The sequence below is a fragment of the Rissa tridactyla genome, chromosome Z (genome assembly GCF_028500815.1).
Source record: "Rissa tridactyla isolate bRisTri1 chromosome Z, bRisTri1.patW.cur.20221130, whole genome shotgun sequence".
Classification (NCBI taxonomy): Eukaryota; Metazoa; Chordata; class Aves; order Charadriiformes; family Laridae; genus Rissa; species Rissa tridactyla.
Genome location: NC_071497.1, coordinates 61,749,194 through 61,774,143, shown reverse-complemented (window position 1 = coordinate 61,774,143; position 24,950 = coordinate 61,749,194). Strand labels below are relative to the sequence as shown.

Here is a 24,950-nt window from a genome sequence, read left to right as displayed (position 1 = left end):
AAAAAGAATCTGTACAGTAGCTAAGACTAGGAGATGGGAAGTGTCCATCTTCAGAGCTACTAAAGTTGAGCAGCGTGAGTTTGGAAGTGTACATTAGTTGTGGATGTTAGATTTGGCGATGGGTCAGTGTAAATGTCTGATGTGACGCTGGCTTGGAGAATTCTTACTGCAGCATCCATTGCAGGTTTTTTAGCTGTTAGTACTAATGCTGGAACGAATAAGCTGATTTCCCCTCCTTTTGTAAGGATCCATATTTATATTTTTTAATTCCTTACTGATCAGTCTTAATCTTTCCTCTGCTTTCTCTATACGTTCCTACTAATTACTTTTATGCCTTTTGCAAATCTCTGCCTCTCTGGATACCTTCATGTGCCTGCTATGACTGGAGTATCTGTCTCTTAGTATACAGCATCTACCTTTACATTTCTCTTTCAGCAGGAAGAAATACCCCCACTTTTTATCTGAACTTTGAGCACTGCTGCTGTGTGGAATGCTGCCTGTGCCTGCTCTTAGGTTTGACCTCTAATTGCATTTTCTCAAGTTAAAATATAGCCAGAGCTTTGTGTACATTGAAGTGAGCTGACCCTGAATTCTGTATTAAGATTCCAGAGTTGCTTGAACTTGGTTGGGAAGAACCAGAAATCTCCAGCAGTAATTTCACTGGTATTTTAGAGTAAATGGCTTTAACCAACTACATATAAAACCAAATAATGCAGCAACTGGAGTGCGTGTTTTTCGTTATTCTTGTATTATATACGATCTAGATGTTTAGGCTATGCAAAAGATTATTACTGGTCACAGCAGAGAGCTGCATGTATTGGAGCACTGCGCTGCTGCTGATACCTTGCAAGAAGATACTTTATCAAATCAACAATGAAATAGTTAGGGTATGTTGATGTCTGATAATTTAATGACAGTTTTAATAGCGATGTCTCTTTAAGTCTGCTTTCTGTTCGCACTGCAGCATTGTAACACATTTTGCAATCAAATAAGTGTTTCTAACAAACGGATCTTAAGAATGACATCCTATGCATGCTTTTCTGTTCTGTCAAGTTTTTATGTTTTCAATAGTATCCTTCCATTACTGTTCTCAAAGTTTCTTCCATTACTTTTCTCATGAAAGTTGTACATGGTTGCACTAGTGGCTGCAAAAGATGTGAATTCATATCTGCCTGCTTGAATGTATCACCCACTACACTGCCATCAAGCTGTATTCCCGTGATCTCAGTGGACTGAAAAAGCAAAGCCTTTGTTTAAAACAGTTTAATAATGACATTTTACTGACTGCAAATGGTTCACATTGACTAGGAGATATAAACTGCTGCTGGCCAACAGTTACAGTTCATTAGAGAGTCAAAGGTAGCAGAGAGAATGCAAATGCGAAAAAAAAAAAAAACTAAAAGGAAAAATGCATGTGTCAGGAGTAAGAATTGCTGTGTAGACAGTGACGGTGATGAGTGGGACTAAGGTTAGGGGCTTTTTCTGCCCACAGGTGCCTCACGTCACAGGCAATTGCCCCTGAGGTCCCTCAGCTGCATTCAGGGACTTCATGTGGCTTCCTGTGATTCTCTTCAAGTGACCTTGGGTAGCTTGAACATTTTTAGCAGTTACAGTGTTTTCAGTTTATTAATCCAGATAATTTTGATGGAACCCTGTTAAGAGTAAGCACACATGCAATTATACCAGCCCTTTTAGGGACTGTTGACCTCTTGTGTGATCTGAGAGCTTTTAATTAGCTTAACTCTTTAAATTAGTTTAGTCAGAGCCAAAAGAGCACATCTTGCTGCAGCCTGAGGCAAATGTGGAGAGAGGCTTTGGGAAAACATGGACCTGAAGACCTTCACTAATTTAATGGGTCACTTATTCTGTAATCCTGAGAGAGACTTGGAGTTGGATTTTTTAAGAATTAGTGACTCCTTTGCCAAAGTGGGAGTAGGGGGAAGATGAGACTTCTGGACCCACATGTACGGGTCAGGTAGTGGTTAGCCAGGAGGCCAGAAGTCCATATGAGGAAGATAAAACTGCAATTGTGGAGGCTGGGGGAGCTAACCACACAGGATGCCACCATCTCCTCTTGTCTCACCCTTGTTTACAGTGACCCTACCCATTTGACTGAAACAGTACATCTTTACTCATGCAAGTTTGGACTGAGCAGGCTGAGGATGGATTGTGTGAGTGGTTTGGTCTATAATATGAAAGAGATGATAAATTCTGATTGTTGTCAGGGATGACAAGCGATAGTGGACAGATGCCTTTTGCAGACACAGGTTGAACCATAAATAACTGAAAGGATTAACTTATTTCTGAAGTATGGGCGTACTGGGAAACACTTGGCCATCCAGGGCTAAAGCTCTGTTTATAGTGAAATTACTGTCTTTTAGCAGAGGAATCTGTCAGTGCATTCTGGATTGTTCTGCTTCTTTCCCAGTGTCAGGAATGGAACAGGAAACCAGTTAACCTGTAAAGGATTGAGTTTCCAGGATAAACTTTCTGAGGAATGATCATTAGGCACAAAAACATCAAAACCAAAATGCCCACCAAGAGCAAAATGTGCAATTTGACTGTTCCTTTGAAGTCTACAGTTGTTTCCGTTGTGCATATGAACAGCTCCCCTTTGAAATCGCTGCGAGTTATATGTGTATTTTTGAGGACTGAATGTGGTCTGCAAAGCTAAATATTTGCCAAGAGGAGAGATTTCACAACTTCAGGATTCAGGAAATATGATCAAAAGTGGCAGAAAGTTCAAGGATGATGATGTTGGAGAAAGGTTGGATCTTGCCAAGAGGAAATTGCTGGTGACCTTACTGAACTACCATGGTGTCTTGCAGGCGTATTGCAGAGGTTCAAACACAGGAGCAATTAGAAGAGGGCATGTTTTGGCATGTAGATGGGAAAAAAATAAATGACAAAGTTGGAATAAAACAATTGTTACTAAATTAAAAGTTTTGAGTTTAAGTGCTCCTTCTGTTCACTCACTTGAATGTAGCATTGATGTGACATAGTTAAGGAGGGGGATAGGCACACTGTACACACTAGGGTTTTTTCTGCTCATTTGGATAAAATAGGTTCAGTTTTAGGCAGCTTATCATCTTCTTTCTTAGATTCAGCAATGTGTTATTCAGCCATTATTACCTGTCACCCAGCAAAGATGTTAAAGAATAAATAACAAGTAAAAAATTGCTCTGAAATATTCATTCAGCAAGTATGTTCTCTGCCATTTCCCCATCCTGAAAACATAATCCATTGCTGAAGAACAGATTTATGAGAACTGGTTAAAAATGCTGCTTAGATCATTAAAGGGAAAGAACATTATTTGTGTAAACGTCCATTTCTCTTCATTACCTGTGTTTCTATATCACCATGTTACCTTATCAAATAATCCCTTTCCTCCCCATGTAAGCTTGATTGCATTTAGCAAAAGCTGAGGTCACTTTGGGAGAGTCTTGGACATTGCTGAATGTACCAGTACAAGATGGGTGCATTCCCCACCTTGTCCATGCGTGCTGAATAAACTTAGGTGTGTCATTTCATTGTCATCCCTAGGAGAATGAAACAGCCTGCAGGAGACAGAATAGTTGCAACCAATCACAAAGTAATTAACCTTCCCCCCTGCTCCCCAGAATTTTTAAGGCTAGTGTTATAAAGAATATTATATTCTTTACCCTTTTATTGATGTATTTGTCGGGTGGAATTTCGGTTTTTGTGGTTTATGTGAGAGTTAGCTTAGGGACAGATACTTCTTATTAAGGTGTGTGCTGCCCTTTTTTCAAATGTCCGGTGTGGTAAGTAATAACTGAAGAGTTTTGTTTCATTTTTATTTCTTTCTGCCAGCAGACATGTGTTTCTTTCCGCTTGTGAATTGAGCCAATGTATTCTGGGTACAGCTAGGGCCCCAAGTGATTAAAAACTCAAATCACTCCTCTCGAACAAAAGTGATGTGAAAAACAGATGTAAATCTGTCCAATTGCCGGAATCAAGTCATAGTTTGCACTGTGTAAAGCCAATGCATGTGCCTGCACTTAATATTAAGAAGAAGAAAAAAACCCACATCTGGCTCATAGCAAATGAAATATAAAAGTCGTAGACAGGCAAGAGGAGCTGGGCTACTGCTGGGTGAGCAAGCATCAGCTGAAATGCTCCTGACACTGAGTGGTGGCCCTGCCACTCCTGCTGTTAGAGCAGATTTCTTAATTCCCTGCACTGAGGTTTCTGCTGTTCCTGGGCTGGTTGGAGAGTTTCGATGTGGGGTGGTTTTCCCCGTCTGCAGGCACTGTTGTTGGAAGGTGCCCATCTGCACCCCCTTCCTGTGCGCGGGCTCAGCTGGACCGTGCACAGCCCTCGTCTTCCTCCTCAGCTTTTCTCCCAAAACCTTTCCCAGCTGTATCCTGATGTGCTAAACTGCTTAAATTAGTTCCAGATTGCTCTCTTTATTGTGTGCCAGAGAAGTGACAAAAGGCAATCAGAGCAGTCCCCCCTCAAGTAAACACCAAGGAAGAGGAGGTATGGGATATTAGGATGGAAAATCTCGGTTCTGGGCACGACTGTGAGGCTTTAATGCCTGTATATTAGATCATTTCTCTCTGCTGTTTGCATGCAATTCTACCTTTTGGCAGCTTCATATCCCTGGAAGTGGTTTTTTTGGGGGGGTTGTTTTTTTTTTAAGGAAAGAAAAAAAAAAAAAAGGTGTTAGGTCAAAGTAGTCATTTTTTCCCTCCTGCTCAAAAGACCAAACTGGAGAAAAGTGAAATAATGATCCCCTAAGGGTGGCAGCCTTCCCTGCAGGCCATGCACACCTTAACGCTTCTGCTGCATCTGAAGTTGGGGTCATCTTTTCTTGTACACGACTCTGATTGGCGGTAGATGTAAAACTAGCTTTCTGCTGTCTCCTGTCCTCATGTGTTGGAATTGGATCCTCTTTTTTTTTACCTTACAGCTGCAGCCTAAAATACAAAACTGGCAGGCCTGAGGTCAGGTATTTTCCATACATCTGGAAGTATGGATGCATTAGTTTTGGCTGATCGCTGCTTATACAGGGTGTCCGTAAGCACAGTAACAGTGGCCTGACTTCCTGCTTTTTTTCCTCCAAAAGCTGCTATAAATATGCCTCCTAATTAGATCCATAACATTGTAGGGATAACAGCACTAGGTTTGTTCTAAGAGTCACGCTGCTTCCAGAAGCAGAGGAAGAAACCCGAATGTATTCAAAATAAACTTCCGAATGCTTTTACCGAATGAAAACACCTAGATGTTGCCAGCTATTGGACAGTCTCCGCACTTAGAAAATTTAATGCTGGAATTTGAGTGCTTCCCAGCATACTTGCGGTCATTTGTCAGTCATACCCAGTCCTCCTTTCATTGAGTGTCTGTCTACCATATGGGCGTATCTCTTCTGTTTGGTAGGGAGAGGGGGGATGCACTTGGAAACTAAACATTCTTCCGAGTTACATTTACAACACTTATTTGTTTTAAATGGAAAGAGGGAGCATATAGGAGGGACTCTGTTCTTCCTTTTAGCAAAGAGAAACTACCTTCCACTCTCGTCTTCGCAAGGCAATTAATCTGTTAATCAGAAGCAAGAAACTGGAACAAGACCAGGAATTATTATTGACCGTATTTCCCCTTCAAACATTTTTTTGCACATATTTCATGCTAGGTTGCGTGCAGTTGATGGCTTTAGTATGTCGGCAGCTTTTAGTTTCAGGAGTAGCAGGAGCCTAAAAGGTTACTTTTTCTCATTATTTGAAGCTGCTTTAATTTGATAAAGTATTGAAATGCCCAAATCTGCATTATAAAATAAAACAGAGTTGGTGGTTTTTTTCTGGTCTGTGCTCACTTTAAAAATACTGTGTGGCTTTAGACAAGCCTTTCAAACAGAGCTTGGCATGGTTTATGTATCGGACAGATGTGTGCTAGATCAGCTTACTACAGGGGCCCATGAGGAGAAATTACAGGGTGGGGGAGTTTTCTCTTGCAGCTTCAGAAAAATTCATCGATTCAAAAAAGCAGGAGCTTAAGCACAGGTGGAAAACAGAAAAAAAAAAAGCTGGGGCATGCCAATGGTGTATTTGAAAAGTACTGTAGATACAGTAAGAATATTTGGCAAGTATTTTGTAACTGTTTTCAGGAAAAAAGGAGACCTAGGTGTTTGTAGCCAGGAGCCAGAAATTTTAGGTTATATCTTTACAGACACTAATGGCTGGTTAAAGTTGTTAAGCACCAGTACATGGTAAATGATTAGTGAATTTAGTCGTGATATCTAATTGTATTTATATGATCTAGATGCTTAAAGTAAAGCTTTCTTCTTACTTTGCCCTTGCAAATGTTTTACTTCAAATGCTTTCCTTGTGCTCTGTTCTAAATAGGATAAAAAAGTGGTTGCATAGTCAAAGACTTTGTTGGCACACAGCACTTGATTTTTCTCTCTTTTTTTTTTTTTTTTTTTTTACTGATTCCTAATTGAATACTTCCTTTAAATGTTGGTTGGTCTTTTCTTGCTCTGTGTATGTATGAGTTACATGCATACAGATCTGCTAAACCTTTAGATGGCTATTTTTAAAAATGAACCTAGGCATCCAGGAGATGTTATATATTTAAATTTATTAACTTCTTTATCATAAAGTATTTTGCATGTTGATTTGTTTTTAGTGGTGTCAAGCAGTTTTGGTCTTTTTTTACTCATCGCTAACGTTCATTTATGCAGAGTTTCTTGTGCTGTGAGATGTACAAGGCAGAACAGTCCAGAAATACTTACCCTATTAGATTGTTGTGCTGAAAGAGTTTTGTTGTTTTTTTTTTTTTTAATTTTCTGTTAAGACTGTTATTTTTCTTATAGGAAATAATTAATTACTGACGTATTTTCCAGAGTTATTGTTGTAAATATTTTCCATATTCTTGGATCACTCTTTGTTCTACAAATTCCAAAAACAATTGTTAAAACTTTTCATGATAATTAGGATTACTATGACACATAGTTAGGATAACAGTTCTGCCATTGTAACCAAGGTTGTATAATATGTATCACAAACTTAAACACTCTGAGTTTATCATCTTAGGGGAATGGAAGGTTTAGAATAAATAGAAGTTAAGGACAGTTTATGTAAACCCTGCATATTTTTATGAGGTATTCTCACTGTCTAAAACAATTTGCACACTAAATGTAGTCAGCAAGGGTGATTTTTAATATTTTTTTTAATAAGGAGACTTGTGAGTAGCTCCTTATTTGGACTAAGAAAATACAAAGACTGAAAAGAACTACCGGAGTTAAAACTGCTTAGAAACGGCACCAAATACAGTCTTGGATGAATCCGTGGAGAAATTAAAGGAAGCCCTCTCCCAGGAACTTGTCTAGAACAATTTGCTAGGCCTGTCAACAGGATCACAGTGTGTAGCTCACTTGTGGTCCTAAGAAGAATACAGCAACCTGAGTGGTCACAAGGGAGACAAAAAAAGGATGCTCTGTTTAAAAAAAAAAAAAGTTACTTTGCTATAGTGTAATTGAAACAAGATCTAGTGTGTCAGAAGAAAATACGTAGCTATTCCACAAGGCAGTCTGTTGCTTTTGAATAATACACTGAAAAAAAGCAAAATTATTTTCTGTATTATTTACTATTTTTAATTTACCCACTTAATTCCTACATAAGAGCTGGAGAAAAAGCAGTGAGGGAAATCTTTAAAGTGAAGACCAGTTTCTGGCCTATTTGCAGAGAAAATATTACCTCTATTCTAGAGCATGCATGTGAGGCAACATCAAGAGCAGAAGCTGGTAAGATCATGTGTGCAGGCAGTAGAAGTCACAGAAAGGAACTTGCTTGGGCCATTTGTCCACCTGGTGAAGAAAGTTAGCGTGTTGGTCATAGCGTACTTAGGTGTTCTTTGGAAACTCTTCTTACAGTGTTTTTCCCACCATCCAAAAAATAAAACACAAAGGTCTCTTTATAGCTTTTAAAATAAGATTTTCATTCCACTACGTACGCAATAATGATGTTTGTGTGTACAAATGGGGGAGATTAACCTTACTTTCTTAGAAAACTGGCCTTATACAGTATCACAGGACTTGTTTCCATTTAGTGTCTTCTCCCAACAATGACTTCTGAGCCTGTTGATCAATTTAAACAGAATTTGTCAGGGGCGTGAGCTCTGACGCATGAAGTTCTGACAGATCTATTAATGATACTAATATTGTCCCTGAGTTCTGTAACCACTGTGGACTTGTCTTAGCAAGGAATGTACATGGCCAAGAGGTATTTATGATCCCAGGAAGGACACTTGTCAGGGTTTATACTTAAGTTAACGCTTTTGCCTTTTTTGGTTTTCTGTTATCTAATGAGCTATAAATCCCAAATGAAGCTTTTCCCATAGTTGCGAGTATCTATTGCTGATGTGGGTTATCTTCGTCGTATGAAGCAGCCTGTTGCTTCAGTTCCAGGGTAGTTCAATAAAAAAGTGAGTCCATCTGAAGACTTGAATCCATACATGCTTCATTAGTTATTGCTCTCAGAATTGGTTTATTGCTGGTTTTTATTGTCCAGCTGCTCTTCAAAGAAGTTTTAGTCGTTAAACTATTTACTGGTTACATACATCCCACATCACTGCATATATATACGGCCCTAGTCAAAATGTTTGGCAGCTGGCAACTCTTCAGAGAAGTGTTTGGGAGAAACAGAAGGGCCCCTCTGTTTACTTTTGTTTATTGATTCCTTTAAGAACTCCTGCAAAACATCTTTGACAGTTTACAAATTACAGATTTAACAAATTAAACTCTTTCTCATGTATATGACAATGAATATTAATTACAAGAGCAGATGTTTGTGAGAAGAAAACATTGGCCTTCATTTTTAAAGGTATATTCAAGATGCACAAGCTCTACTTTGCTTTTATTTTACTTACGTTGAAAGATTTTTATTAAATTAAATAAACTTTTTAAAAGTGCCCTTCCTTTTCATTACTTTTAACAAAAATCCCACGATAGTTTGAAAGACAGTCACCGTCTGTTGTACAAAGTTTCTTTGAAAATGGATTATATTCTCCGATTTTTTGCATGGGAAATGTGTCCTATTTTAATCCAAAATCATCTGGAAGGGAGGTACTACAGATTTTTGTTGTTTCAACTCACTCCCTTAAAGTATCTTAATGTGGACAGTATGTATGTACTTTAAGATGGGTGAGAAAGTGACTAGATGTTAATAGGTGTACGAGAGTGAAAGAATGCAGGAATTGCCCTAGAAGAACTGATTTTTTTCTTGAAGGCATATTTGGGTAGTTGCTAGAGTTGTTAGAAAAATATTTAATTTTTTTTTAAGATATTTTAATCAAAACAGAAGATAGAAGTTCTCACTTCAAAAATTTATTTTTGCTATAGTAATGCATGATATTTTCTGAGGATCAGCTTTGCCAGTACTTTGAAAATTATTCAAGGGGTTAGGGTACTGTGCATGACTATTTTGAAGACAAAAGTTATTTCATCTGGAGAGCTTTATATCAATCTGTTTTACCAGGATGCAGGTCCCACAAATACATTCTTATAGAGAGACTAACGTAAAATGTGGTGGTGTTTTGGGTTTGGAAGCACTGCATTGGTTTTCAGAGGGGTTTAGACCTACCAATTTTGTTAGCGTCAGTTCCAAAGAAGTTATTTAGTGTGGCAGTTTGTTTGAAGATACGTTCAGATCCTGTCAGATTCCTACTCTGTGGATACTGAAGTACAACACAAAATTAAAAGAGAATTATGCTACTCTCAAGAGTCATGTAAATTGGCAGAGAATAATGATAATGTTAGAGATGAGCCTGACTTTTGTTCCGAGGGACTCTTTTGACCAATTCCTGACCCTCAGAAATATTTATTGCCCTTAAGAAACTGTTCTGTCCGTGACCACGTGGTTCCCTCAGATCTGACTGTTGCAGGCTCCCTCCCCAGTGCTTGCAACTGCCAGTGTGCTTCGTTTTCTCTTGAGGATTTTTGGTTTCTCTTCCATAGCAGGAATGACGACTCTTCCTAAATCAGTGCAGCATATCACTGGTGTTTATGATGCAATTACTACATTATACAGATTTCTCCATAGTCAACAAGGTGGTTGTTAATTCAAGGGTGCACAACTTTGATCAAAACTACATTTTAAAATAGTCAGGATGCTTCTGTTTCTCTGTTCTGTCGTTTTGCCATTTACCCTGTGTATGTCTTCTGTTCATTTTTTCATTGATGGTGGTAATGCCTGCTACGAACTCTGTTTTAACCCATTCTTACATCAGCAAGAACATCTCTCCCCAATGTTCTCTTTCATTGTCACAAATTTCAACTTGTAGAAGAAAATTCCATCAGAATGGAAAAAAAGCACTTCCCCTCCTTAAAATAACACAGAATGATGGGAGTGATAAATAAAAGCAAAGGTAGCTGAACACCTATCAAAGCAAGCCAAACCAAGCAAACAACAAAGCTCTTTAAAAATGTGCAATGCTTCCATTTAAGAAAACAAACAACACTGAATAAATTAGCTAGGTAACGCTTATGCCAAATACCATAATTTCTAACTATAGCCTTATTCTCTCCTCTTTTATGCTTTCTTTAGGGACAAAAGCTGGTTTGTTTTATGATTTTTCTAATGCACATAATATGTTGTGGGTACTACCGAAGTCTAAATTATATAGATGTAATTACAAAAATGATTCTTACAGATAGGAAAAATATGCTCACTACATTTTCCAGACTATTTCACTATTATTTTTAATGGAAATCATATTTGATGTTTGTCTCCAGGAAAGAGATAATTGAAGTATCATGCTTGGGGGAGGCTTGTGTTTTCAGCTGAAGTAACAAGGCTGAAGATTTAATAATAAGAAATGTTATAAATCAGGGCCTCTAGTTGCAGGTACCTTGATTCCAAAAGCTTTGCTCTGGAGACTGTCTGCTGAGATTAGGCTATTAGGATGAGTCATGGAGAAAAACAGTTGCAAAAATGGATGATAAATCATTCAGGAAATATTGTTTTGAAGTAGATTTAGAATTGGATATGAAGCCAGTGTAGAACATGAAGCAACAACAATCCTATTTGTCTCTTACCTAAGTGGATATTAAATGTGTGTTTTAAACTACCAGGAGTTTCCATATGGACTTGTGTGTTTTTCAAGATACTTTGCTAAAATAGCATGAGGATTTAGTAAGAAATAGCTTATTTGGGAAAACATGAGAATGCCCGTACTTCCACAGACAAAAGGTCCTTCTAGCAGGTATTCCATCTGTAGCCAGTCCATCACTACAGCAATGTAGTAGCACGTGTCTGGAAAGAGTATTGGGACTCATTGTTGGTGCGTTTCAGCAAATGTTTTGTGAAAACTTTTAAATCTCTAGCAGTTTGTGGCCGAAGAAATTCCTGAGACAGAGGTGATGTCTTTTCACGTAGGAACTACCAACTGTTTTTTTATCTTTAACTTCTCCAGTGGCTTTCTGAACCCATGCAAGCTTTTAGCACCAATTGTATACATCCACAGCTGTATCTTAGGGGAAAAGTATCTGAACATACACGCAGCAGGTACTCGTTTTGTCGCCTGCTGTCTAGACATACCCTCATTGGTAAGACTGACTAGAACTCCAGTTACAGTCCTGTTGTGGTTGTTCATGCCTTTTATCTGCCACTTCTATACCCCATGCCCCCCAAAAGTAATCGTGGTTAGGCTGACCATGATGGATCAGCTCTGTTCTACATGCCTAGAAAGAAACAAACTTCAGTAATCAACCCAGAAACCATCCCTTTCCCTCCTTCAACACTTCCTTGATAACTCAGTCAAGAAATGAAGCAGAAGGGGTCTCTTGAACATGAATTCCTGAGGGAGAAGGAAACAGTAATGTTCTAGCAATGTGAAAATGAGAAGTCAAAATGAGTGGGATGAAGCTTGTTTCTCATGTCAGGTTTTTTCATTTACGTATCAGATAATCTATCAAAACAAGAACAAATTTTTTCCCTTTTTTAACTTAGTGTGCTATTTCTGAATGCTGATACCACACACAAGTTTTTACAGGATACACATTAGATAGAATCCTTGTCTCAGGGAATTTACTGTATAACGAAACTGTCTCAATGTGAATGTCTTCAACTCAACCTCAGAAAGTAAAGAAAAAATAAGTCTACTTATTGATAATAATATTAATTTTATTAATAATGACAAATAGTCTACTTCTGTAATTTTCCTTGCTACTTCATTGCTGATATTCAGGACTACAATAAGATCTCATGTGCTAGTATTAAACTGATATGGACAGCAAGTAGCTTGTGAGACAAAGATGCTGCTTAACATACTTAAGATTTGATACCACTTTATGTCTGAACTGTGTTCTAATACAGTGTAGATAAGACAGCTTTTATTCCAAGGCCACCAAAGGTTAAAAGCTACCGAAAGCTCTGTCCCATGAGTATCCCTGACAGGAATTCCTGTTTACAGTAAAAGCAGAAAGAATTGTTGAAAGTTTTTTTTTCTTTTTTTTTTTTTGGTAACCAGCAACTACTTAAATTCTCAGATCTCATTGCTCAACATTGTTGTGTGAGAAATGTTGGTAGATAATATTTAGTTGCCTGCATTTCATATTGAAGACAGTGAAGCTCTTTATTTATTTATTTTTAACCCAAGAGTGCTGGACACACAAGCAGCCCTACTGGAAGCTAGTTGGGCCACAAAACACGTTACACTTTTCAAATCATGCCATTTTTTCCAAGTGCTTCATTTAGCTTAGGCTTTCACCTTTTAAAGTCTTTCCAGAGACATGCACTAGTTTAGTTTATTCTGTAGCAGAACAAAAAGTGGTTTCTGTGTGCAGTAGAAGGGTGTTCACATTGGGGGTTTACATTGATCCCTAATTAATGAAACAGAAGGGAGATCATTTTATAGTGTTGTGGTTACAGAATAGTTCTTCTGTAAGGTGTTGGGCACGTACTTCTTGTTTCTTCCCTCAAATTCCTGTTTTTTAATCAGGAAATACAGCATAAACATGTAAATTACACTGACTGTCAGTTCAACAACTACTATTTGAAATAATTTTAACCTTATTAAAATACATAAAAATTATTCTTTAAAGAATTGCCATCAGTGACTCTTCTGAGATCATTACAGTAGGTTACATGTCATTACATTACAACTGTACAGCAGTACTAAAGTAACTTCAAAGAATCATTAATTCTGCTAACTTCAGGAATATGGATTTTATTTTAAGTGTGAAAGCTTCATCAGAGAGCGTTAAAAAAGAGTTACATGAGTTATCTCTAATTCATGTAGATATTTCTTAGTTATTGTAGTCACAGTTCAACTTCTTCTGTAACCATCTTATATGTTGTTCTCACCAAACACAATAAATTCAGTTTATTTCTGAATTGCTTCAACTATTTTAACTAGTTTCAACTCATTTTGTTAGGGCCTTCTTTTTCTCCCTGAGAAACTGTTTTGTGTGACTTTACAAATCAAGGTGGCTGCCTAAAAATCTGGGAAACAAACAGTTCTAAACTAGAAGTACAGGTATTGCCTTGACACTGGAATAACAATTTTCCAATTTAAGTATAACTTACTGCTTTTTAGAACAGTGTATTCTGAGTACTAATGATGGCATTGATAGCAGTTTTTCTTGTGGTCTGTAAAGTAGTTGGAACTAATTTTTTAAGTCTTTGATTCTGGAAGTTTCGGATGTCTAATGATATTTAGAATCAATGTCAGAGCTTGCTCTTAAAGTCCTTCTAAATCATTGGCTTGTAGTATGGAATCATTTCTGCCTAGCAACAACTTTTCATTGTAGTAATTTGTAAGACTTTGGCGAGAATTAACTCATGTTTGTAACATGCTCTGAACACGTGATGTATTGTATGAACACTTAACAACACTACGCAAATACTGGCATGACATGCCTGTATTGTGAAAATATTTTTTCAAATGGATGAATACATGTTTTGTGAAGGATTGTTCTGTTTCTTTCTTACCAATAATTCCTTTTAATTACTTGTTTTCCAGATAATGGAGGACAGACTTTGGCAGGTGGGAATAACTGGCCGCTGCGAGGAAGAAAGTGGACCCTCTGGGAAGGAGGAGTGAGAGGAGTAGGCTTTGTTGCAAGTCCTTTACTGAAACAAAAAGGTGTAGAAAGTCATGAACTCATCCATATCTCTGACTGGCTGCCAACGCTGGTGCACCTTGCTGGAGGACACACCAATGGCACTAAGCCTTTGGATGGCTTTGATGTTTGGGAAGCTATCAGGTAACTTGCATGTCAAATCACTGAGTCGGCATTCTGGTATGAGAAGAATTTAGTCAGCCCAGAGAACACAGTTGGAACTGGGGGCAGGGGGAGGTGATGGGGGTGGAATATATTTCGTGTTCCTTTCCGTAAATAAAGAGAAGGTGTAAGTGCAGTTAACTTTGCTATCCATGAGAGAATTAGCCAGGTTGCAAATTGATCCTGGTCACAGATGCAAAACCTCCATTCAGCTTTAACTTGGTATGTTGAATTTATCAGTGTGGACACAGCAATGCACAAACATGGTATACTTTTTCAAGAATGCTGTATGATCCAGAAGTATGTTAAGTGATTTTGCACAGCATGGAGTACAAGGTAGTAAATTTTATGGACCCTGCCCTGCTCGCTACAGAGCCCAGTTGGATGTCTCTGCAGTACACGTCTGGAATTGAACACATGGGAAATCTGTGCAGACGTTAAACTCACTGAGCATGGATTCCACTTTGGTGGTTTGTTAGCCCAGTACAGGACCTGTCAGGCTGACTCCCAAGTGTAACCGTTTGAATAGGTCCCTATCCATGCTGTCCAGTGTCTCAGAAAGCCTGCAAGGTTGAGTACAAAGAGTAGTCCTGAGTTGGTTCCTGAGAGGCCGTGATGTTGTGCCTGATTTAAGGAGGCTGGAGCACTCAGGAGCACACTGCAGACATGCTTAGATGGCTGGAAGAAAGAGGCAGCTAAGCTCCCGTTGGGTTGGCTCTGAGACCGAGCTAATGACTTTTACTGGGCTCTCTCTGACTCTGTGCGCCTCTCATGATGTCTGGATTAATTGGGATATCCCAAGCCCCATTAGTTCAGATAATGGAGAGTCTTCTGTGCATTAAAAGAAAAATGAGTTAAATCCCATATATTTTTCCTCTGGAAAAGAATAATTAAAATGGTATCACAAATGCCGGATAGTGGGGACTCTGGGCACACCTGAATATGTTCTTATTACTGCTGTGTTGGGTTCAGCAGAGTAAGTAAAATAGAATGTAAAAGAATAAATGAAATAGGCATTAACTGGTAAAGGTGATTTTTTTCACTAGAACAAACTATCAAAAGAAACCCTATGTTGGCCCTTTGCCCTATCTTCAGTCAAGACTTACATTCAGTCAGTCCTTCATCTTTCAAAGCTTTTCTTTTATTCTAACGTAGTTTTGTTCTACTAAAATGGATAACAAAGTCCTTAAAACCTTAGTTTCTGCAGAATTTTAAACTTCTGTGACCAACCTTTTGTTTTGCAAAAATTGCATCGTGACACTGGTTTAAATTCCTTTGTTTCTCCTTCTTCTGTGCTGCACATATTGTATTCATGGATGGGGCTAAATCCTATTGTCTATGTTCTTAGAAGTTGTATTTATTTTAGTTGGTCTTTGAGTATAGTTTTAATTCATGTAAGAATTACTTAGGATGGAAAGTTTAATACTGCTAAAGCAGAATAAAAGGACCAGCCATTCTATTTCCTATATGCCGCTCATGTGAGAATTAGTATTTTGTTTCTTTTCATAGCCTTTGTTATGTTTTTATAGCAGTCAGACAATATTATATTACATGTGTTATAACCTTTTGTCCCCTTCTCAGGTTTCCCAGCTTGCAGGAGAAATGCAGCTGTTTTCTGCAATTTTCTCTGTAGTGCATTACAATAAACACTGATTTTTGTGTGTCTTAGCATCCCAAACAGTGAGTTGCAGGAGTTCGTTCCTAAACAAGCATGAGCAGCAAGTGTTTGGCTTAGGGACTGAGATGAGAAATTGAGAGTTAGAGTGGGCAAGAGTTGAAACCATCTACCTGTCCCTGGTTAGCCCTATATAGATGTTGAAGTTAAAAAAAAACCCAAACCAAACAAAAACCAACCAAACAACCCCCCTCCCCCCCCCCCAAAATAAATAAAAAAAAACCCACAGAAAAAACCCCTTCTCTTGAATTCAGAATTGGGGTTTTCTATACCTTTAGTAGGATTACCTGTTTTGAAACCGCTTAGCTTGACTCCTTTCTTGGTGCTGCCTGTTTCTGAGGAGCAATGGGGTAGTTTTCTGTACCAGCTGGAGTTTGCAGAGAGCTCATGGCCTTATGCCCAGGTGTACCGTATGGCTCTCTTCCAAGTGGAAGAAGATAAGGATGTGTATAATTGAGGCCAGGGACCATTAACTTCCAGGAAGGAATGGAGACTCCTGTCCAGCCAGAGACAGTAAAATATTTTACATGCCGATGTTACTGTGGGAAAACTTAGTGTCAGCAAGATCCTGGGGTACTCCTAAGCCATAGAATTTTCTTCCAGCTACCAGCCACATTCCTGCCTAATTTAGGTTTAGTTTCAACCAGGTATTCTCAGATCAGGTTAGTTCAGCAGGAAAGTTGTACGTGAGGAAGAATAGATACAGCTGTGCATCCCCTGCACGCTCCTGGCGCTTGAGTCCTCTCTCTTTGTGGAGGAACTGAATGCAATATTTACTCGCGCTGCTAGGGAATAGGTGACCTCCACTATTTTCAGTAGGGCCAACCAACCAGCCGGCCTGTGTCCAGAGGGGTGAAAAGAGTCAGTTTTTGTGAACTGTTTAGCTGCTCTTGCGCTGACCTGGCAGCCGAAATGTCAAATTTCACATGATTTTTCCATGTAATCAGGAGAAATGAGTGTATTAAATTTCATTATCATAACTCAAAAGGTCACTTGAATATTGGATAGCTAAACAATGAAGGCACAGTGCCCTTTTGGTGACACCTGATGGAAAGTTCAAATATGTTGGTCATAATGAATGAAATTAGATTTTGCTAAGATTCTACCTCATTTGAAAAAAGTAAATTAATAGCCAGTCACTGTGTTACATCTGTATTTTTCTCAGCCCAGTTTAATACAAGTAGTTGCATATGCTTCTTGTGGGTTTAGGGGTTTTTTTTGGTGGACTTTAATCCTAAACCTACTGTTTCTTATGTGTGTCATCAGAGGGAAAAAGGTTATAACTTTGGAAGCTTGATTTAGGTATTCAAAATAATATATTAGACAATGCAGATACTCTTAGAAGTGTAAATACCAATTCTGAAATCGTAGATCAAAATGAACGTTCTGTAATGATTTTAAGACGATTGCTAGTCCAAATTAGGAATTGCCTTAACATGACGCTAATATTAAGTTCTTGTAGTAAATAGAAGTGATTTTCAACTTTTCATTTCATTCCTCCTCTGTTTAATTTTAACTTGAAGAGCCAGAAGAAAGTTAATGGCTAGGAGCAAGTGGCATGAAAAGATAAAGTTCCGGAGCACATGTTTCTTCTGGACAAAAATAGCTTCTTTTGCATTCTTTTTTAGCTAGCTGTACTTTACGTTTCTTTCATACAATGCATGAAAATGAGGAAATACAATGTTATTGTTCTCACTGTTTGAACTTCTTTTCTTAGGTAAAAATTTGGATGCTCCTTAAAAGTTCTTTGACAGGGAGTTTGAACTCAAGAGCTTGATTGCTCTTTGCAAAATTGATCTGCTGACCTAGCAGCGTAGGAAATAGTGTTGCAGCACTATATCAATGAGAGACCTAATAGAAGAGGAATGTTATGTTATTTAAAATAAAAACTGAAATAAAGCAGGTTTCACTCTCACAGTCTGACACTCTTACTCACCAAAAGATGTGTGTCTAAGGAGTCTGCCCAGCAGCCAGGCACCAGGGCAGGGGTTTTCAAGCCATGCGTCTGGCAGCCAGGCACCACAGTGCTTGTGACCAGATGTTAGGCCCAGGATCTGTTGCCATGGTGTAGAGGACCAGAGACACCAGCTATTAAGTCCTTTCTGACATCTGCTGTGTTCTTCTTAGGTTGGTGACCATGCACAGGCTCTGGTTATGCCTTTTTGTACCCTTTTGGCACTGCTTCCCTGTCCTGTCCCACCTCTGTGAGTCACCAGGTGCCATCACTGTTGTGTTTCCCCATCTCCCTGTCATGTGAAACTGGGTCTTGGGGTCTCGCTGACCTGCTAGTCTGGTGTCGTTAACACGGGGTGGTTATGAGAGATCTTTCCCTGCTGTGTGTTTGTGCTGTTGTCTCCACATGTCATCCACATGTCTTCCACTCTTTCTCTGTTCATACTAACCTTGGCCTTTCTGCTACAGTTTCCGACAGTAAAAGGTAATAGGCCACCAAAAAAACATCTCCATCCAAATATTTGTTGCAGCATATCTTTGCACTGCTAGTTCCTAAACTTAATTTTCCTCCAAATACCTTTGGAATTAGATTTAACTTTCCCTTTAATATCCCCAGCTTCTTTTAAAAAATAACCTAGGATAGTACCAGCCCATTTTTGGATATCCATCAGACCATTCCATTTTCAGCTATAAACCTTCTACATAAATCATAGTAGATTGCACTTTTCTAATACTTCAGGTTACCATGGGTAACACTACAGTATAGCTGGAATCTCTAAAACCATGCATGTACATATTAGAAATTATAACTAAAAGTACAGGATAATATCACTAATATATTTTACAAAAGTAGTAATGGAGAATTAATGGAAAACAACACTAAAATGCATGTAGTCAAGGAATCTAAATGATACTGCATGTTTCCAAGCAAGTATCTCAAAATGTACTTGCATTTCTAAGAAACATCTGTTATCCAGATGCTTGCTATTCTGTTGAAATAGAGACACAAAGCAAAATAATTTTACTTATGTAGAAATTTGCCCTGGTTGATGCATTGTTTTGATATATTTTGATTTTTGGTACTGAATCTCTAGTATGCCTATGCTCAGAAAAAAAGATTTTATTTTGCATTAGCAGGAAAATGGAAAACCAAAGGGCAGAGCACATGAAGCAGTATGATAGGCACTGAGAGATTCAGAATAAAATACAGTCAAAATACCAGTATTTCTTCAAAGCTTGTTAGCAAGCATAGGTTTTTCAAGTTTTACTCATACATTTTGAAGGACAAGTTTCAGTTTTATATTTTTGTAATGCTGGAAATACCATAATTGACTAGATGAAGTACATGAAGCAAGATCAACTTGAATTTTTGTGTACCAAATGATTATGTTCATTTTAGGAATTAAATATCTGTTTGAAAAAAAATTTCACTGTTGTGGTATAAATTAATGCTGAAGAAAGAGTAATGTAAAACTGAGAGCGATGTTTATTTCCAGCCTATCTGAAATGTAATTATTTTAGGAAAGCATGTACAGATATGATCCAGAGAAATACAATATATGGCAAGGTTATAAAGGCTCAGATTTTGCTGAGTGACACTAAGGATGTTTTTGTGCAAGATAAACATATTTACCCTGAAAAACCTTGGATTCCTTCCCAAGGACACCTTCTGCCTATTTAACAACAACAACAAAAGTGGAAGAGCACATGTAAATGTTTGTTCATGTTCGCTAAGGAATAATAGATCCTTCTGTATGTTTTCAAAAATTGCGAAGCAGAAGATAGAGCGATGTTCTCAGCATAAATTAACTGATTCTCATACCAACTCTGAAGTTAGTCCCTACGTTGTCATCAAGATGTTCTTACATAGAGGACTTTTTTTGGAAAACAATACCAAACAATACCTTTTAACTGCTTAATTAGTCAGTCAGATATGGTGGAATAATAACCAGACAAAAGTTCCTTATTTTTAGGGACAGGAGCAATATGTTAGAATATTGTACTCTAAAAATAAGTATTCTAAAATTAGAGCATTGTAAGATACGATCACACTGGAAGCTACTAAATACAAAGGCAGGAATCCCTAGAGAATCTTACTGCTTTCTTTTTCTAGCCCTGTTGGATAGACTGTATTTCTGATGCAAAACATCCTTGGCAGAACATCTGCCAAGGTGAATCTGTTGTTGAGGCTGTGTCTTTTAAGGGGTCTGAGGTCAGCATGGATCTCTCTAAATGGGAAGGAGGACACAGTTTAGGCACAGGGAAAGGCACCTCTGCTACAAGCATGAATTCTCTACTTCTTGTCCCCAAGACGTCGCTTCTGTCGTCCTGGTGTTCTTTTCTGTCAACTAGCCACATTCTTCAACGTACAATGCCATCTTCTTTCCTCTGGCTGTTGTTTTGTGAATAATGAATGCTGGTTATAAACCTCCATTTTGTGCGCAACAGAATTACCCAAATAAAACCCAAACTGAACAAGCAGTTCAGTACCAGTTGATAGTGCTACAGAGCCCAGTACAGTGGTGCTGTAAGCTTCAGGGAGTATATCTCATACTTATATATAAGTCACATTTCCAAGTTACTAATACCAATATTCTATCCCAGAAAAAAATGGATTCAATAAAAATGACAACTACTGCATGAACAATTTAAATGAGTGCAGCCGTAATCTTTATATTTAGTGTTCTACCTGCCATGTTTGTAGCCATGTTTAGGATACAGTATCCACCCTCCAGATTAAAAGCCATAAAGGAAATTACCTTTAATGATATGATAGTAGTACTAGTCTGCTCGAACAGCATGAATATCCTAGGTTCTGACTTTCTGCCTAACGTGGTACTTATGAATACTGGATGTATAAACAGGAGAAGCACATAGAAGTAAGTTACTTCTTTCTTCTGTATTTGACCCTGGTGGAAGATACTTAGCATAATTCTGGTGTTTGCTTTCTTTTAAAAGGATACTGAAAAATGTAGACATAGCTCAGAAACTGCAAAATAAGAGTATCTTCCCAAGCAGTTACTGTGGAGTCATTCACATGCTGTAAATTTGCATCGTAGTTTAACTTGTTCTAAGGGGTTCACGTAACCATTGCCTATGAGCAGATGGCAAAAGGCACGCTTAACCACAGCTGTAGATGGAACATCTAGAGACAGTAAGAGTCTATTAAATCTAAGATAAAATTTGGTTAAATAAGGCCAGGCATTCCTTAGTTAAGCGTGTGACTACTATAGAAATCAGGGAGCAGGGCAGGGGGAGAGTTAACCTTTCATACACATTTTGGGAAAAACATTTCTGTGGCAGTTTTTATATACTGAATTACTAACACTGTAGGTTAATTATTGTACTTCCTCTGTATTAATTCCAAGGATGTGTTATCTGAATACATTTAATCTTTCATCCAATCCTCCTTGTTAGTTTTGTACTTTTTCAAAATGTGTAGCGTCCAGAAATCGTTTTAGAAATGGAATACAACAATATAATTTTAGTTAGTTGTTACTGAAAATTTGAAATTACAGGTAAACATTGTTTAGTTATATATTTTATATATTAAAATAACAGGCATTTTTGAAGTTTCCCCTGTTATATATTATCTGATTTTTTTATTCTTAGTGTCAAGTGGTTTAGGGGTCCTGGTTGAATTTTTGAGTCTAACAATGAATCTCTTTAACAAAAAGAAAACAATTTAAGATACTTGGAAGTTTCTAAAAAGATGTGTTTAGGTTACTGTAAAATAATAAAATATTGTTGTGCCATGATGTACCCAAGGTTCTTTCTAATTATGTCTTCCTACTCCTGTTGCCCTTTCTAAGGAGTAAATTTCTTTTACTCAGTTTTTTAGGACTGGGTTTTACTTAACTCAGAAAATTTATCACTAAGTTCGGAGGTTCATTCCGTGCCGTCCCTATGTAGTCAATGTCTAGAAAAAGAGGGTTGATTTTTCTTTGCCCCCCCAAGAAGTTTCAGAGTGTCTAAATAATCCTTGTGACCTCAATTACAAATCGAAGGTGGTTTTTTTGAGGGGTAGACAATGCCTCTAATGTTTTTTAAGGCACCTAGCCAAAATGCTTTCAGCACACATTCAGGTATGCAGAGAGCATAGCAAGTGCCACGCCAGCTTACACTGCAAAATTTGATTTTTGAAATTGATTGTTGTAAAACCCTCCTTCAGTGGGACCAATTCTGTACTCTGTAAACTTGTGAATAGTCCCAGTAAACACCAGTGAAGTCAGGGAAGACTAATTGGGGCAAAAGCTGTTGCTACTAGGCTGGAAAAGAGCATTCAGATTAAAGTTGATAGCAAGTAGTCTGTGGTTATGAGCACATTCTGTATTAGGATGACAAAAAGCCTTAAAATAAAACATGCAGAATCCTAATGAGCTGTAGAAGGAAATTAACATTTCCTTTTGAAATCTCTTCTAGTGAAGGAAGACCTTCCCCCAGAGTGGAACTACTGCATAACATAGACCCCTTGTTTGTGGATGACTTCCCGTGTGAGTATGCTACTGATTGTTCAAGAGTTATTAAACATACAATTTACCTTCTGAACACTCCTTGTTTTCCTTACGTGAAGTATTTCCTGCTAGGTGAAACAAAATAGAGTAGGATGCCTTCTTCTCTTAAGTAAATAGCTTTTAAAATACAGAGACGTCATCCCCCAGGTGCTTTAAGTACTTACTGAATCATGACCAACACACGCTTCCTATTTCGGAGAGCTCTGAAGCACTGCTGAGTAATGAATAAAATACCTCGGGACATGGAAATGTTGAGGAGGAGCTGTGTGCCTAAGGTGCACAGGGAGGCACATTGCCAAAAAACCCTACCAAGCCCTGCCTTCAGTGCTCCAGGTTGGCAGGTAGCTCCCAATGAACTGCTTGTCCTAACACGTCTTGGTACTGCTATATAATATGACCTCGCAAATGGAAAACCTGACTTTGTGGGAAGCTGAGAAGTTCCAAGTGTTGTGATTGCTTTTGTTCCATCATCACATGGGTTGGATCTTTAATGCCATAATCACATGAATTGGAGCTTACGTTTGCCAGTTCTATAGCTCTTTAAGCACTGTCTGGTTTATGATTCAACGTTATTAGTTTGCTAAGGACTACAAACTTTTCAAGCAGTGATTTTTTTTTTTTCATGCAGAACATTGGAACAGGCCCTTTCCAGTGTTTTTACAGCATTTCTGTATTTCATTAAATAAAGAAGTAAATCCAGGAAGAGGAAAAGCAGTGCAGCTGGGACAGTGATCTGTTGCCTGCAAGACAGATACACTTTGTGCTGTAGTAACTGTTTGGAAAGGGGTAAGGTGGCCTTCTGCAATGCACATCTGGTTCTGCAGTGCTGTTCTCAGAGGGAGCAACATTGTGCCTATCTAGTGCTGATGGCACTGCCTGCAGATAATTCCTACATACTGATGGAATTAAGGTGTAGCTACTCCAATTTCCCTTCAAAGGAGGCTCAGTGAGTTGTAGCATTCCTGTACGATGCTATGCCCTGATGTGGTATTCTCCCGCATACTTCGGAGACCATCTTTTCCTTGTAGGAACTGCCGTGATTGGGCTCAGCAGAGGTGTTTTGAGTAGACAGATTCCGGGTGTAAATCGAAGGGGGATGAGCAGAGGAGGTTTTCAGGAGCCTGTGTTCAGGAAATTCTTCCACAGATTCATTCCATGATGGCATAGTCAGCTACACATAGTGTGTCCTTACTTTTTGTGTGCATTGCGTGAGATGTGAGCAGGGAGCGGGGCAGCTGGGAAGAAGCTGCAGTAAGTGGAATTTTTATGCTGGATGAGATGTGACCTCTAAGCATCATGAACAGAAGAAGGGACATACATGCCTGTAAATTTACAATGTTTTTATGTATCTTTCAAAACTGGAGTCATTAAAACCAAAAATGTAACTCTTTGCCCACATGTCCTTATGCGCCATATAGGGTTTCCCTGTCTCTTCTCAGCAAAGGCCTATAACTTTGGCAAGTTACTTTGTGCCGCCTGGTTTAGTTTCTCCCTTAATAGCACTTTTGATCAGGAACAGGTAGAGTTGACCTTCAAATTAGTATCCCTTACATTTTCCCTAGTTTTGATTTTATGATACTATTCTTAACGGATTTGAGAGTAAGTAGTTGTATTTCTGATAGGTTTGACAAGATGTAGCACTGTTATACGTGACAAAATATACATTAAGCTGTGCTTTTTCAGATCACTGTTCTTTTAATTAACATACTGTTTCTAATGCAACAGAGCATGTTAATTTATAGACCATTGCTGGGGACAAGAAATCCAGCTTTCTTTGTACTCCATCTATTGTCATAACATGCTCGATTTCTTATAAGTTAACTGGAAGCTGGAATGGTTTTGTGCTTTGCAGGGTGAGTCATTGTATTATTTATGATTCTGTTTTTGACCCAGCTAGTGAAATTATGCTTAGTCATATAAGGATTAAAATTTCTATTTAGCAATCTTGAGTTATTAGGAGTAACTGTATATATATGTAACTCAGATAATTTCTACTTAGTGTCTGTTTTTCATTTGTGCAAACTGAGTAGTAAGTTTAGAATTAAGATCCAGATAAATTGTGTTGGTGTCTCTATTATGGATAGATCAGGGAGACACAAAGCTTGGAATATATAAGTCCTTTCATATTTTCAACAATCATGGCAGTCTTCGTGGTTTTTTTTAAAAAAGCATCTTAAAATAAACTGCCCATATAATCTTCCTATCACCAAGGTGATAAACTGTGTGTCACTCAGGAGTCCTGCTCTTTCCTTGACTGTTTATCGTTTCCTTGTCCTAACTGTTTTGAGATCAGAGTACTCTTTTGCCTATGGTGCCAAAATAAATGTATGCACGTTTTGCTGGGTTCATTCTCACCTCCTGTGTAGTCTTTGGCATTCTTTATGCCCTTGTCACAATCCACTTAAAAAATCACATCACCTAAATCACCTTGTGTCAGATGAAGTATTCACATTATACTAATACTTTCTTTTTTGTAGAAATTGAATTAGAAAGGAAAATAATTACTGGAAGATACAGATCAGCCAAATCTTTGGAGTTGCAGGGTTCTGTGGAAGAGCAAAGAGGA

At 38.2% G+C, this 24,950-nt stretch overlaps 1 protein-coding gene across 2 annotated transcripts in view; it reads left to right on the top strand.

Moving 5' to 3' along the window:
- The window catches only part of ARSB (arylsulfatase B), a 66,111-nt gene that overhangs the window by 19,328 nt on the left and 21,833 nt on the right, over nucleotides 1-24,950 (top strand). For both annotated transcript variants that reach the window (XM_054186581.1, XM_054186580.1), the window contains exons 5-6: nucleotides 13,981-14,224; nucleotides 22,293-22,363. In XM_054186581.1, coding sequence (XP_054042556.1) covers nucleotides 13,981-14,224; nucleotides 22,293-22,363 — 315 coding nt within the window. The remainder of the gene's footprint in view (nucleotides 1-13,980; nucleotides 14,225-22,292; nucleotides 22,364-24,950) is intronic.